This window comes from Corvus kubaryi, unplaced genomic scaffold (genome assembly GCF_017639235.1).
Source record: "Corvus kubaryi isolate FWS band 111438036 unplaced genomic scaffold, C.kubaryi_AGA036_p1.0 37265, whole genome shotgun sequence".
In the NCBI taxonomy this organism is placed as follows: domain Eukaryota; kingdom Metazoa; phylum Chordata; class Aves; order Passeriformes; family Corvidae; genus Corvus; species Corvus kubaryi.
This window is the reverse complement of record NW_024581080.1, coordinates 1,131,323-1,146,895: the sequence shown is the minus strand read 5'-3', so window position 1 is coordinate 1,146,895 and position 15,573 is coordinate 1,131,323. Positions and strand designations below refer to the sequence as shown.

Here is a 15,573-nt window from a genome sequence, read left to right as displayed (position 1 = left end):
ATCTGTCCATCATCAAGTCCTTAAGAGATGTAAGAAAAGCAGGAGTGGAGCAGCAGATCTCCAGCTTTCATCTGCCCAACAAACTTCCTCCCTGGAACACAACAGTAGGGCCCTGTTAAAGACTGAGGATCTCTTTCACAGGAACTGGGAGTTTTATCACCAAAATCGTCACTTAAAACACTGCTGGGATTTCTCAGCGGGGGAAAAAAAGAGCTGAATCAGATTTTCAGGAGAATGGGCCTCTGTTCAAGAGGAGATGAAGGATATTTCAGCAGGACAGTGGAAAACTCGGGTTTCAGGGCTGGGATGAAGCTCATCTGCTGATTGCACGTTCTCCTGAAAGGAAGAATTGGTGCAGGCTACCAAAAACCCGTGTTCTCCTCAGTTTTGGGCTGATAGTGCCTCATGTTTTCAGATGCTTGCACTGACATCTGGCAGTAGTTTAAACACTGACTCACATTCTGTCAAAAATGTCAGTAAAAGTGACCTTCATCATTAAAATTTTCATTTGTTTGAACCTTTCTAGTAATTTTCATCGAAGAAAATGGAATATTCCTGGTTCAAATGGCCAATTACCATTTTCCAAGCAGTTTTCAGCACTAGGTTTGTCCATCCCTGTGGCTGAAATGTGCACTCTGCACAAGAGAGAGTAAATACATCCAGATTATTTTGGGGAGCCAATGTGATTCACCTCTGCAGCATCAACTCATTGTTTGCTCAGAGTTTTGCACAAAGATGGTGCCTAAAACAGGACCAACCCCAAATTTAGTCCAGGGAAGGCCAGGATAAGTCAGTCCCAGTTTTGAATTTTGATTTTGGGCTTTGACCAACTGTATGCTCATAACAAAAAGGGAGGTGTCCAAAAAGGACATCTCCCTGTCCTAGCCTTCGAGTCCTTTCCTCCCCCAAAAGGACTGAACTCTCACAAAGGTGATATAAATCAATAAAAGAATGGTCAAAAAGACCATTAATGATCCTCTTATTCCATGCCCAGCCTAACCTCAGCCTGGCTCTCCCCAGTTGTGGTTGGGTGTTTTACAGGTAAATCTTCAAATCTTGATGTAAAAACTCTCACATAACGTTTTATACCATTTTTAAAGTGGTGTTGTTACCGTGAGTGACCCATAAAAATGACAAAGAAGCAAATTGAACACTCGGAAATTAAGATAATTCCCCCCCTCATTTACAGTACAAAAATTTTATTTTTTTTGTTAGGATAATTTAAAGTTTAAAACTGAAGTAGACATATTCATTTTACAAACAAGATATTCTTCCATAAGTAGGACCATTAAAAACAGTAAACAAAAAAACCAAAACCCAAAAAGCTATCTTTACAAAAGCTCTGTGCATAGCAACTTCATACTGTATATAACTGACAAAGCAAAAAAAAAACCCAAAAAAACAACCAGCCAATCCCAAACAAACCCCAAAACTATACAGGAGGGAGAAATGCGGCCTTAATTTACAGGAGAGAGGAAACAGTTTGGAGAAACCATGCATATTGGAAGTGTGCAAAGAAAGAGGGAGAGGAAGGTGCTCTACTGAGATAAATTGGGAGATCAAACCAACTCTTCCAAAGTTCTGATGAAATTTGTCGTTCCCTATTGCAACACTTCCGTCTTCCCAGTGGCAAAGAGGAAAACTCTCAGGGAATTGTCAACAGCAACCACTCAAAGAGGACAGGTTTGCTTGTTACACTGAAGAAATCCTCACACATCAGTTTTTACATCATTTTTTCCCTTTGTGTTGAGTGTTTTGCCACTGCAAAAGTCTTTTTCCATGGCCAAGGATTTCTGACTGTGTTTATTTACAGGTGTTTTTCTCTGTAAAGCTCAATGAATTCTACACTCATCTCCAGTACCATGATTTCCCTGCATGAGCAAAATCCAGGCTCTAAATAATTCCGGGGGGTTTTTTTGTTTTCATTTCTTTTGGCTCAAAGTAAACCAGATTTTTCATATTTGCATCAACACAGGCAGTTCCTCTCCTGGAGCAGCTTTTTAGGGAGGTTTCTCTTTTTCACTTGGATTCATGGCTCTCCCACTTGGGCAACTGGACAGAGCTGATAAAAACAACTGAAGGGTGAAAGGAATGTTCAGTGTTCCAGAAACTTTCCTTTTATTTTTTGATTTTTTATTGCCAGACTGTCATTTTTCCCCCTGAATCTTCCCAGGGTTTGAGTGATGTGGTGGACCTTTCTCACGTGCCTGTGCTGACTATGAAAGAACAACACAGAAGGATGGACAAAACCCAGCTTTTCCCATGAAATACCACTTTTTTTTTTTTTTTTTAATTGGAAACCTTCCTGACTGAGGTTTTGTAATGAAAATCTGATTTGTTAAAAAAAAGGGAGAGGATTTAAAGTAACAAGCTGCTACTCTCCAGCAGGTGGTCTGGAAATTCCTATTGATCTGGAATATTTGCCAGACATAGAATGTTGAGCCTATTTGATAATCAATTTTAGAAGTAGCCTGTACAGAGAAGGACAAGGGGAATATTCACCATCTTCATACTTTGGAGCTGTTTGGGGATTTTAGTAGGTGGGAATGGAGGAAGGGATTTGACAGAATGAGCCTGGTTCATCAAGACAATTTTTGGAATTAGAACTCAATGTGTTTTCACTGAAATTTACGGAAGTTTTAATCCCAGCTCTCCCAGTCCTTAATCCGTTTTTATCCCTGGATAAATGCATCATTCCAAACATGAATTTGGACCTCCCACTTACCCCTGCTGGGATACCAATATCTATGAATATACGAAATACTTGGGGGGTTTTGTTGTTGCTGTTTTGCTGTTTGGAATGTCCAGGTCAGACCCTGTGCCCCGTTGTGTTATTAGAGGTACAGTGACAACTCCAGACTTTGAAACGTCTGTGATTCCTTGGTATTTCAGAGCTCCCTTGGTTTCAGGGGTGCTGGTTGACCTCCAGTGACTGCCACATCCTTGGTGGCACAAAGGGCACTCAGAGAACCTGTAGAGACAATCAGCCTGCAGTTGCAATTAACAGGGATTTATTTTATTTCATTTTTTCTGGAACTCAGTTTCAGTAGCCTGGCTGTGAAAGCCTAACTCTATCCATGTTTCTTAAACCCACATTATTCTCACCAAATCTCTCTTTAAATTGTCGATTTGCTGATAGAAGTTGGGCCTTGAGTTGTAGAAGAGATTAACCCCCCTAGCCCTTTTCAAAATGGGACTCAATGGCATTGAGAAGGCACCGAATGAAGACAATGCCAAACCTCACAGCACAGTCAGCAAAGCAAAGCCCCTTCCCAACAAGTGGGACATCTTCAGGAATGGCCAGAGCAGCCCAGTTGGTGTCTCCAGTCCCTCCTTTAAAACTCCACGTGCAGTGAATGGATTTATCCCATAAACTGACCTGTTCACTACACCAGGAAAGGGAACTTGGAGGACCTTGTCCCATCCCTGGAAGTGCCCAAGGCCGGGTTGGACGGGGCTTGGAGCAGCCTGGGACAGTGGGAGGTGTCTCTGCCCATGGCAGGGCTGGCACTGGATGGGCTTTAAGGTCCCTCCCAACCCAATCATTTCAGGGTTTTCTGATTCTGTGCCCTACTCTCCTGCACAGGCAGCCCTGTGCCCAAACCGTGTCCTTCACGTGAGGCTCCATCAGGTGATCCCCCCTCAGCCTCCCATCATCATCGAGCTGTGGATCTGCAGAGAGGATTTTTGGCTCTTCCTAATCCCAATCAGCTCCACAACAGCTCCAAATGAGCTCAGCCATGGAAGTTGTCCCAGTTTGGCCATCCCGAGCCCATCACAACTTCTACCATCCCTAAAGATCACCAAGAACACAATTTTCCTTACCCATCCATAAAACTACTGGGCAAATGGACAAGTTCAGATCCAGGGGCCTTATTTAGGGTTTATTGATTAACATCAAGGTGTTTCCATGGGAACAACTCTCCATGCAGCCGTGAGTTGTGTGAATTTTAGAGGGGTCTCCGTAGTGTAGCTGATTTTTATTTTTTTCCCCACTAAAAATGGCTTTCCAACACCCAAATTCTTTTGAGTGCTCTCTGGTTTAGTTGGATAACTCGTAACTGATTTTATCAGACTTGTCCTCACCTTCCAATTTCAGGAGAGGAAATGCAAAGGAGAACTAAACTCTTTTTTTAGGCTAAAATGCAGAAAAATTCAAAGCAATTGATTACCTCTATGAACTTCATTATATAACTGGCAAATACTTACCATTTTTAATGACTCAGGATAAAAGTGCATAAATCATTCCAATACATATTCACCCTTTATAAATGCACCCTTAATATGAAGCATAACTGAATTTAAGGTGTTCTAACTACATGGAAAACCCCAGAGAACCCTTCCCCTCCTAATTCATACATTGAACCTATAAAATAAACTCAGTACCTCATGAAAAATCCGATTCACTCAAATCCCTAAGTGCCACTCACTCGTCAGCTGGGTCTTTGAGACTTAGCAGTTAATCTTAGTACCTGAATAGTTTAATTGAAGCAAAAAATGGAAAGGGGGGAAAGATGAGGAGGGTGAAAAATTCCTACATGACCTGTTTAGCACAATGTAGGTAAAAGTTTCTGAGGGTTTTGTTAATCAGAAAGAATCCTATACATCCTTGCACATGAATTCAGTAAGAGGGGGAAAACAGTGAGGAGCAATTGCAGCAGTAATAATATATCTCAAACTTATCACTACATTTTTGCATCATCTTTCTTCATTGTACAACTGGAGGAAAAAATCCAAAAAAGGGTTTAATTTCTACCTCTACATACAATAAGTTACAAGTTTATTTATTTAAATAATTGTAAAACATCTTACATTTTTTTAAAGAGGTTAAACTATAAGCAAATACACACATACACCAAAGTTCCATCATTCATGTCTGTTTGTCCTAGAAATTCTTTCATGCTGGTACCCTGTTTTGTTGAATTGTTTTTTCTGCATAAACTAAATCGATATCTGAAAGGCTCCATAGAAAATAGAAACTTCAACTTTTTTACCCCTACAAAGTAAAACAAATTGTATCCAAAATATCAAGCTTGAATCATTTTGCCAATTTCTTTTTTTCCTTCGAATATGTTACAAATCTTAGGAAGGTTTTCGTGTCTTCCAGGAAAGACTTTGCATTTCTGATTCCATCCTGCCAACTCTTGTTCATCCTGGCTCTTGCTGATTCTTCATTCCCAATGTTTGAGGAGTTGATGTGGTTGTGTCAGAAATATGAAACAGGTAAAAGATGCAGACTTCTATCTTGTCCAATCCATAAAAAATGTTCCTTTTTTTTTTTCCCTGGGCCTGGCTTTCCCCCAAAAAAGAGCTTGTAGTGCTATTTTTTTCCTTTTAGTGGTCCATCACAATAAGTAGTTTTGTGCTGTAAAAGAAAAATGAAAAAAAAAGAGGAAAAAAGGGAAGAGGGAGAGTAGCAAAGCTGCCCCTTCCTTACATCGGGGGAACGACAAGACCAGTCATGGCTGAAAAAGAAAAGCAAAAAAGATGAAATTGTGGCAAAATGTTATGGAACAAAATATATTCGAGCCCTTCATCCTCCTGTGAGCAGTCAGGAATCACAGAAGGGCCTGATCTGAGGTTAAATTAGAGTTTTAGCGTCTTTAAATGTTTGGGTGCTGTAATGAGAACTGTGAGAACTGACCGTGACACAGGCAATGGGCAAAGGGCTATTCCAGGGGAAAAGGGAAGAAATTTCTTCCTGTGAGGGTGGGAGGGGCTGGGATGGAATTCTCAGAGCAGCTGGGGCTGCCCCTGGATCCCTGGAAGTGCCCAAGGCCGGGCTGGATGGAGCCTGGAGCAGCCTGGGACGCTGGGAGGTGTCCCTGCCATGGCAGGGGTGGCGCTGGAGGGGATTTAAGGTCCCTTCCCAAACCACTCCATGATTTTCTGATTCTGTGAAAAGCCAAGGCCCACCAGGGTAATTAAAAGGATGCAAGAGAGAGGATTAATTCAATGCACATGCATTTGCAGAAAAACCTTCCCATTTTTGGGTGCTTATCCCTGAAGAGAAGCCCTTGGAGACGGACATTGCTCAGAACTGTCCCCAAAATTCTGACTTCTCAAGCTGAACACTCAAAACCGTCCTCAAAAACCAAAACTGAGCAGCGTCTCTGCTCCTACCCACCCTGCTCATCCGCTTGGAAGGGCTGGGAGCAAGGAAAGGTGTGGAAGCCAAGGGAATCCCTCCCTGTGCTGCTGGCAGGACCGAGCCAGGGAATTCCAAGCCCTGAAGCACGGGCCAAGGCCCAGGGCTGGGTTTTGCCAGTCTGATTCCAGTGGAAACAATGGAGCAGCCTCACTTCCTCGCTGGGTTTGCCCCACAGTCTGAGCCACTGCAGCCTTACCTGGCACACTCCCAGAACTCTGCGCTTATGTAAATTATTTATTAGTCACTCTCCTGCCTTTAATTGCAGCTCCACTCCTCGTAACCAACAGCAGCAACATTTGGAGCTGCCTGGAACCGGTGCTGCTCCCCAAGGTTTTGAGGGGTAAGTTGAGTTTAGATGTATTTATACAACAAATGAGTGAGTCACGTTTTCAAAGGGGCCTCGGTGCAGTGCGAGGTCCTAATCCTGCAAAGATTTACGTTCACTGGAATTTGTGGGATTATTGGTGTGCTTAAAGCCCCGTCCCCCTGAGAATTCTTTTCACCTTTTTGTTGAGAGGGTTTACAAAAGTGCTTTGGGCAAGTTCATGAGCTAACACGAGCCTGTCACTGGAGCTGTGTTTTTAAACAATTGTGGATACGGTCTGTGATTTAGTACAATAGGAAAATAAATATTTTCATATTTTCTTACTGACTGGGGCCGAAGTCCCGGCCAATTTTAGCAGATAGCTGAAAGAGAAAGTGAAACCCAACAGCCTGAAGTCAAACAGATACTTTTTGTAATTGCTTTGGAATTTGCTGTTGTTCCTCATATTTTCAACCCTAAATAAAGCAGGTAAACACTTTCATGCCTGTTTCTGGGATATGTGTGAGTGCATTAGAAGAGAGGATTTCTGATGACACCAAGGATGCTGCTCCATTCCTTCTCCTCACCCCCAAACCCCAAAATAACCCAAATGGAGAGCTGGGCATTGACCCCATGCCTGCCTTTCTGTCCTTAGAAAGGAAAACCTGATTTAGTCTTGGATTTCTGCCCTGCTCCAGGCTCTGCTGGGCTGGAGGAAGAGGTGAGCACGTGCCCTCCGTGCTGGCTCCATCCCACAGGTATCCCAGGGGAGCAAATCCTCCTGCTCTGCTCCAGGCAAAATCATCCAGGCTGGCTGCAGGAGTTTAAACTGTTTGTCTGAGGCGTCCTGGCTGGGTCTTTTGCCTGAAGCCAGTAAAGGAGCTCCTGCACAGACGGTGCCTGGCTTGTCCCCATCTGGGGTGACCTTTTCTGGCTGTTGGATGTCTGGGCACAGGGGCTGCACCCCTGGAACAGCTTAGCCTGGCTTAGTTTCAGCCATTCAGGGGCTGGTGCCAGTGTAGTTTGAGCTCTGTTCCCCAAGAGTCAGTCCATAATGGCATAAATGCTTTTTTGTGACACTATTTTTACAGTATTTTCACTTTTATTAATTAGGGAAAACTTCCAGCAAAGCAAAGTGAAGTTTAAACCTGAGTTTCTGCCATGTCTCTTCAAAAATATTTTGAGAATACTTGTAGATGCATCATTTTGGGAAGTTTCTTAGCTTTAAATGACAGTACATTTTTTACTGTAGGGTTAGAAATATTAATAATAAAATAATATATGTATTGGAATGGAACAGGTTTCCCAGAGAAGCTGTGGCTGCTCCATCCCTGGAAGTGTCCAAGGCCAGGCTGGGATGGTGGGAGGTGTCCCTGCCCCTGGCAGGGGATGGCACTGGATGGGCTTTAGTGTCCCTCCCAACCCAAACAATCCCGGGATTCTGTGATTCCATATGATTAACAAGTTCTAGAACACAGAAAATCCAAGCAAAGCCCAATTTGTGTCACTGGCATTTCATTCTCAGCCTCTCCTCCTGCAACAAAGAACGAGTCAGTCGAGGAATATTGGCTGGAATTCTCACCTGGTTTTCCCCAGCTCATCTCAAGGCTTCTCTCTCTTTTCACACACCCTGCTCTGCCCATTTCCACCCCACCTCCACTCCCCGTTGGGGCTGCACTGTCAAAAGCCTATTCCCAGCCCGGATCGCTTTTTATTGAATGTTTGGGAGGTTTGGATTAAGGTCTTACACTGCTAGCAAAGCTGTAATTATTTTTGCCTGTATTACTATATATTGAATCGATGTAACTTTTCAATAAAGGTGGTTCAATGCAGGACACTCCCTGATGAGTTGGGAATATAGCAACCACCAGTCATTATCCCAGAGGGTCTTTTTTTTTCCTCTTGGAGGGAAATGGAAAAAGAATTAGAGATGAGCCTTATTGTATTAACCTTGACAGCTTGCAATTATCAACTGAAACACTTGATTAAAATTGTCACAAGGTTGGAGAATTTTTTTATAAATAAATAATCAAAGATGGGTAGTACCCAGATGATCTGGTGATAGGCACCTTTAATGGGTGTAATTAATAATCATCATAAGCCTGGAGAGTACAAGTGGCCTTTGGAAAACTGTCTTGGCGTGGAAAAGGACTCGCTGCAATTCCAGCATGAGAACTGGGAAGGGGATTCACACTGAATTCCAGGATCATGGAATGGTTTGGGGTAGAAGGGACATTAAAGCTCATCCCATCCCACCCCCTGCCAAGGCAGGGACACCTCCCACCATCCCAGGGTGCTCCAAGCCCCGTCCAGCCTGGCCTTGGACACTTCCAGGGCTGGAGCAGCCACAGCTTCTCTGGGAATTCCATCCCAGCCCGTCCCCACTCTCACAGGGAGCAAATCCTCCTAAAATACATTTTTGGAAAAAAAACCCTCTCTGTAAACTGCTGGAATAATGGGGATGCAAATCTGAGGATGAAGATTGCACAGCTGCTCCTGTTTAGGCTGGTTTAAGCCAGGCTTAAACACTGCTGTGGTTGACATCTATCGAAGCTATAATCTAGATTTTCATTGCTGCCTGCAAGGGGAGTGGCATGCTCTGAGGGGCTGGTAAATAATGATGATGATGATGATGATGATGATGATGATAATAATAATAATAATAATACTAATAATAATGATGATAAAGATTATCATCCTTTAAATGTAAATATATAGGTCTATAATATATATAATTATTATCATATATTGAGGAGATGTTTTGTACATATTATGGGTGGGGAAATTCAGAGTTAATGGCCTTTGGGAAGGGGCCTGCACATATTCACTGCTTGCCCTGTGCTTCTGCTATTCTCTCTCCAGCAGCATTTACTGATGCCTAAATTTGATAAATAAGTAAATAAATCCTAAATTCCACGCCCAGCACACCTATCCCTGGTTTCCAGCCCCAGGGGATGGCCTGGCAGAGGGGATTATCCATCTCCCACTGCCTCAGTCCAGGCAAGAAGCCTCTTTGGGAGCCTCCCGTTGACTTTTTGGCCACATCTGTCTGTCAGCACTGTGGGAACGTTAATTTGGATATCAGGCTGTGTGTACCTGGATCCTTTCCAGAGCATGTGCTCCCCAGCTTGCATCAATTTAAATATTTCAGCTGGAATTTGCATCCATGGCTGGAAGAGTTCAATAGTTACCAAGACCTGGCCTAACAAACCTTGTTTCTTCTTGTTGTGTCACTGACCAGTCCTGTTTTGCTGGGTACTTAAATTTAACAGCTGTAGAACATTAATATACTTATGTCTGTGTTGATGTACAGGGAGAAATCCCACAAAGAAAGGGACGTGGTTAATAAACTCTGCATCCATTTATCTCTGCTTGTGCTAATTCTGCAATTATTCACAACCTTAACTCCTAGATTAATCCTGACCAGCTCAGGAGTGGGCTTTGATCAGTGAAAATGGCTGGATGTCAGGTTTTAGCTTTGAGATTTTGTAATATTTAGTACTAAAGCTCCATTTTTAGAATCTCTCATTGATTACTGATCTATAGGCTGGATAAAATATGATGTGAACACCAAATGGCAAAAGTGGCCCCACCTGGTTTCTAGTACTTTATTTCTTCATGGGTTGAAAGGGAGATAAACCCTTTCTAAGCAGAGCCTTGAGTGTTACCTTAAGGAAAATGATTTATTTAAATACTCCAGTAGATTTTTGATTTGTCCTTTTTCTGTCTCCCAGGAACAGCCTGAGTGGTTTTCTCTCTGATTTGTGTTTAGCATCACCGCAGGTAACTCCTTAATATTTAGGCTCAATATTTAGGCCTTCTCTACACAACAGTTAGACAAGTTTAACTTTAAAACAGACTTAAATCTGCGCATTCACATGGTGAGATCAATGGATCTACCCGTTCATGGGGAGAAAATGATCTTAGAAAAGTGTGGATTTTCATGTAATTGGGGCAGGGGAAGAAGCTGTTTCAGAATTCTCTGAGTTAGCTTTTAAAAACGTAACTGGTTTTGCTCAGCACACTTAGAATTTCCTTATTACATAAAATAATCACACTTTCTGCAAGTCCCTGTGGCCCAGCTAAGGGTTTATATCACACCCAGCCCAACAGGTGCTGTTTGTGGGGCTCATTTGGAATTACCACTGGCTCTTGGCACGGCTCAGTTCCCAGAGTTGTGTTTCCTAGGCTATCTCTAGTGAAGGCTGAAGGAGCCAGATGACTTCCCAGGCCCTATAAAGGCATTTTTTATGGAGACTTGGAGCATATTTATGTGCTGCACACACCCCCCCAGCCTGTTAAAAGCAAGAATTTGGTACAGGTTTCCATTCTTATCTCACTGCTCACATTTGTTTCACAGATCACCTTTAAAAGGGCTGTAAATGGGCTGTGGGGCTCAATTCCCGGGCTGAGCCTAAACCTTGCAGCAGGTTTGTGTTCTGGACAGAGCTGAGGATTAACTCTGCTCTGTTTAACAAGTCCCCCAAGCCTGAGGAGAAGTCATTCCCCACAAAAGAGCTGGTATTCCACTATATTCCAAGGAAATATGTCCCTGCCTGTGGTGGGGGTTGGAACAGGATCTTTAATGTCCTTTCCCAACCCAAACCACTGTGGGGTTGAAAAGCAGCGTTGGGTCAGACCCTTCCTGGTGGAAATCAGTGCCTGGCCCCTTCTTTAAAGCCAAAGGCTTGGATTAGTCCTTTAATCCAGCTGGGCTGGGGCAGGTTCTCACTCCTGAGCCCTGCAGTATCCGTGTGGTGGCACTCGGGTGGTGGCTGGAGGCACTCAGGTGGTGCCAAATGAAAGTTTTCGTGTGAGTTAATAGGAACACGTTGCTCACCTCTGAACCCATTCCCGTTGCCACTGGAGCAGGCTGGAGAGGGGGACCCTTGGGGTCTGATGACAGGAGCAAAGGCACTCTTCTGTTTGACGGCGGGGAACACGGAGGAGGAGAACGGGAGGATGGAAGAAGTGCTGGAGGAGCCGACTGTTGGACTTGAAGACATCACTGCCAAAAGAAAAAAAAGGGATTTCTCATCAGAAATTTGGTAAAACTGCTTCAAGAATCCACTGCCTGATTTCTTGTTTTGCCTCTCAAAGGAGGTCTCATTCTCTCAGTGAGTATACTTAGAGTAAGTCTGAAGTAGAGAGGGAGTTAAACTGAATAGTTCAGAAGAAACAGTGCTTAATTCTTTCCAAATTAAGGGTGAGGATGCCAGAAAATTGAAAGTCACCAAGGGAAAAACAGAGTCAATAGGAACAGTAATGGCCTGTCCACTCGGTGTCCTTGGAATTTGGGAAGGTTGGCAAATCCTGTGTCTTCCACAGTTTTTTAAAAATTCAATTTCCTTGGTTTCAAGCGGCTGCTTAGATTTTACTCTAAATTGGCTACTTTTAAAAGAAGTGTCTTGCAAGAAATAAGCCCCTTTCTATGTCCAATAACTTGTTAAGGAACTGTTTGCTGAGCTTCCAGAACAATATCAGCTGTTCCTCAGCAAAAGGAGGAACAAATAACAATATTTCATGTGAATTCCCAGGTCTCTTGGAAGTATTAGTTTGAAATCACAGTAACAAGATGCTGGAGACCCGGTCCTTTCCTTATGGAAAGCTCCAGGAGAGGGGATGATAATGATAATAATAATAATTAAAATAAAATAAAATAAAATAAGATAAAATAAAATGAAAATAAAAATAATCTGTTTAACTTTTCATCCTTTTTTAGTATATACACATATAACATATATTTAATGATTCACTTACACCATAGCTGGTGGTATCTACGTATTTTTTTTGTTTTTCACACATTCCCTAGCCAGAGGGAAATGAAGGTGTGGAAGGAAGAGTGGCTGCTCATGGTGAAACAAGCAGAAATTGAGAGCTTAATTCCATTGTATGCTATGTTTCTGGTTATGAAGTTAATATGGTTCCACAGGAAATTAATCCCCAATTCAGCTCTCAGTTATTGATAATGCCTTCAAACTCATAAAAAACTATTTCAGAGAGGCTTTTCCCCAGGATTTGCAAAAGTCTCTGTGCTAAAAGCAGTGGCCACTTGCTTCCTAGAGCTGCAAATTGCACCTCATTTCCCACTGTGGCTTTGCCACTCAGGAATCTGCATAAGGATAAGAAAATGGAGGAAAATAAAGAACAACACCCCAAAAATGGGACCACTTTCTAGTTTGTACCGCAACACACCCGAACACAAAGAGAACCTTTGACAAAACCTGCACTAAAGCCATTTTTGCTGGGTTTTTGAGGCAGGAGGAGGCGGAATGGGTGGAAATGAGGGTGAGGCCGTACATCCATAGGGGGATCCCGTGGGGGAGCCGTTGATGAAGCCAGGGGAGCCTGGCACGCCCAGGTTGGACATGGGGACGTTGCTGTAGCCGTTCATGCTGTTGCTGGAGGTGCTGTAGTTGGACTGCTGGGGGGTGGAACTGGACGAGTACCCTCGGGGGGAGATGCTGCTGGTGTTACGGATGTACCCTGGAAATAAAGCACATTTCACAACACCTCTGTGGCTTAAATCTTCCTCCTGTGCATTGCCTGCTTAAATAAATGTCATTTAAATCCAGATTGTTTAAGATGTTTAGGTAATACCAATAAATTCAGTGGTTTTTTCCTGCAATTTAAGTTCTAAACCAACTTTTTGAAGTGATCTGATGTATATTTTTCCAATAAAATTTGATTTATTAAAATTTTTAATTCACTCCAAGACCTGGACTACATTGTGTGTTTACCCGGGGTAGAATTTATAATATATGGGATTTTCTACTGTTGAATGGGGGAGGTTTTAGTCTTCAAATTATTGTTGAATTGTTTAATTACAGATAAATTACAGATAAAGCAAGTACATTACTAAGGGGAAATTATAACCCATATAAAGTTTGTAGTTTAACTTTTAATTTACTCTACTTGGGAGAAAGAATAAACTGGATAAGTAAAACCGATTTTTGTTGTATTTTGCTAACAAATATTTGAGAGCCAAAATGTAGCCTTTTTTTACTCCAAAAAGAGACCTGAACACTGTAGCTACCAGCATAAAAGGACAAAATAATTATTCCAGCTGCAAAAGGGTTTTTCCATGGAAAAGCTTTCATTGGAGAGATTGATATGAAAATTACATTAAGAGTAGTCGCTGTTTAGATATAATATTTAAGTATATCCAGTCAAGTAAGTTCTGCTCATTTATATTATGAGGTTCTAATTCAGGGCTTTTAAGACCTCAAAAAAAAATGAGCCAAATTATCTTCATGATGAGTTTTAACTTGGCAGATAGAAAATTAACTTTATAGGACCTGGGTTTGCTGCCTTAGAGTGTCAAACACAGCTGATTATTGCAATCAGCCACAGTCAGTGTGGGCTGAAAATCAAAATATTCAGGAGACAGAAAAGTTGATAATTCTTCCAATGTTAATACATTGTGTTATGGGTTGCTTTCCTCACAATCAATAGTGTATCTGGAGTAAATGTAATGCATACAATACATGAATATTGGTAAGATTAACACTGAAGCAGCAGCCTTAAAAACACAGGCTTGAAAACCTCTGTGTGAGGTTTTTCCCAGCTGCTGCCATTGCTGTTTGTGAAAACAGAGATATAATCCAAGAAATTAATATTTTGAGGGGGACAGGGAGAGAATTCAGGGGCAAGTTGGTATCAGAAAGCAATCTAAAATTATTTCAGATAAGACATGGGGGCAGCACCACCCTTTGGGATGCCCAGAGTTAAAGCCATCACTGGGCACATGGACAGGCTGGAGAACAGATCCAGGGAAAAACAATTGGTGTTGAAGAATGGTTAGAGGATCAGGGGCATGGATCATTGATAGAATTATGGGATCAATAAAAGAGCTGTAGCAATAGGCCTGTAAGCAAAAGGCCTGTGTGTGAGAAAAACTCTCCATCAGAAAATTCTTGTGTGAAGAAAAAACAGGGCTGGGAACAAAGAGGGAGTTTGAAGATTTGAAGCTGTTCAGATAAGACCGGGAGAGAAGGGAGGTGAACTCTGAATTCTTTTAATCATAACATAACTGTAGAAGCTTGCCAATGTAAGTCCAATTAGGTAGAAGTAGAAATGCGCTTTGATAAGTTTTAAGCGACCTAAGAGTTAACGAGCTGGTATACCATGTAAGTGCCTCTGGATTGCTAATAAACGGAGTTTTGCTCTTATCAACCACATTGGTTTGGGACTGCAATTTTCTCCCCCCGCCGGAGACACCGGGCCCTTGTTCTCCTTTTTACAATTCCAACAGATTGGGAATGTGACTGGATTGGGTTTCCAGAGCTCCGGGAACGCTTCAGGGCTCACCCTGGTTGTTGCCCTGCGCCGACTCGGAGATGCTGACGCCCAGCTGGCTGCCATAGGAGTTGATGCCCATCATGGAGCTGTGGGCAGGGGAGCTGGACAGCGCCGGGATCTGCGCGGGGTTCCGGGGGACGCTGTACAGCGCCTCGGCGATGTCGGCCGCGCGCTTCAGGATCAGGTCCTGCGGAACGGGACAGGGCACGGCTCAGCGCCGGGAACGGGGGAACCTCCCCAGGGGCTGGGGCTGGACTGTCCCACCCCCGCCAGCCTGACCTGGTTGTTGTGGGGGGTCCCATACAGGGCCTCGACCAGGTCAGCAGCTCTCTTCAGCAGCATTTCCTGCGGGGGGGAGAGGGAAAGGGATGTTTTAATGGCAAAAAATAGCTCTGTTAAATAAAACAAAGTAAAATAAATGTACAGTAAACAAAGAAAATAAATAAATAAGAAACAATAATTAAATGAAATATATAATAAATAAAATAAGATTGAAATATATAAATAAAGTAACATAAATATATACTAAATAAAACTAAATATAAAAATTACAATGAATTAAGTAAATATGTGATAAATAAAATACAAATAAATAAAGAAGTACAATAAATACAATAAAATAATAAAGTAGAACAGGAGAAAAAATAAATAAAATGAAATCATTAATATAATAAGGTAGAATAGACTAGACTAGTCTAAAATAAATAAATATAACGAGAAGAGAAGAGAAGAGAAGAGAATGGAATGGAATGGAATAGAATAGAATAGAATAGAATAGAATAGAATAGAATAGAATAGAATAGAATAGAATAGAATA

At 42.3% G+C, this 15,573-nt stretch overlaps 1 protein-coding gene across 2 annotated transcripts in view; it reads right to left on the bottom strand.

The window, feature by feature from the left end:
- Nucleotides 1-1,740: 1,740 nt before the first annotated feature.
- The window catches only part of EBF2 (EBF transcription factor 2), a 122,743-nt gene continuing 108,910 nt past the window's right edge, over nucleotides 1,741-15,573 (bottom strand). Inside the window, exons 12-16 of one of the 2 annotated variants that reach the window (XM_042024773.1) lie at nucleotides 15,036-15,101; nucleotides 14,766-14,943; nucleotides 12,756-12,941; nucleotides 11,296-11,463; nucleotides 1,741-5,465 (exon numbers count right to left, since the gene is read on the bottom strand). In XM_042024773.1, coding sequence (XP_041880707.1) covers nucleotides 5,434-5,465; nucleotides 11,296-11,463; nucleotides 12,756-12,941; nucleotides 14,766-14,943; nucleotides 15,036-15,101 — 630 coding nt within the window. In that variant the 3' untranslated portion in view covers nucleotides 1,741-5,433. The remainder of the gene's footprint in view (nucleotides 5,466-11,295; nucleotides 11,464-12,755; nucleotides 12,942-14,765; nucleotides 14,944-15,035; nucleotides 15,102-15,573) is intronic. The other variant, XM_042024774.1, reaches the window with a different exon arrangement.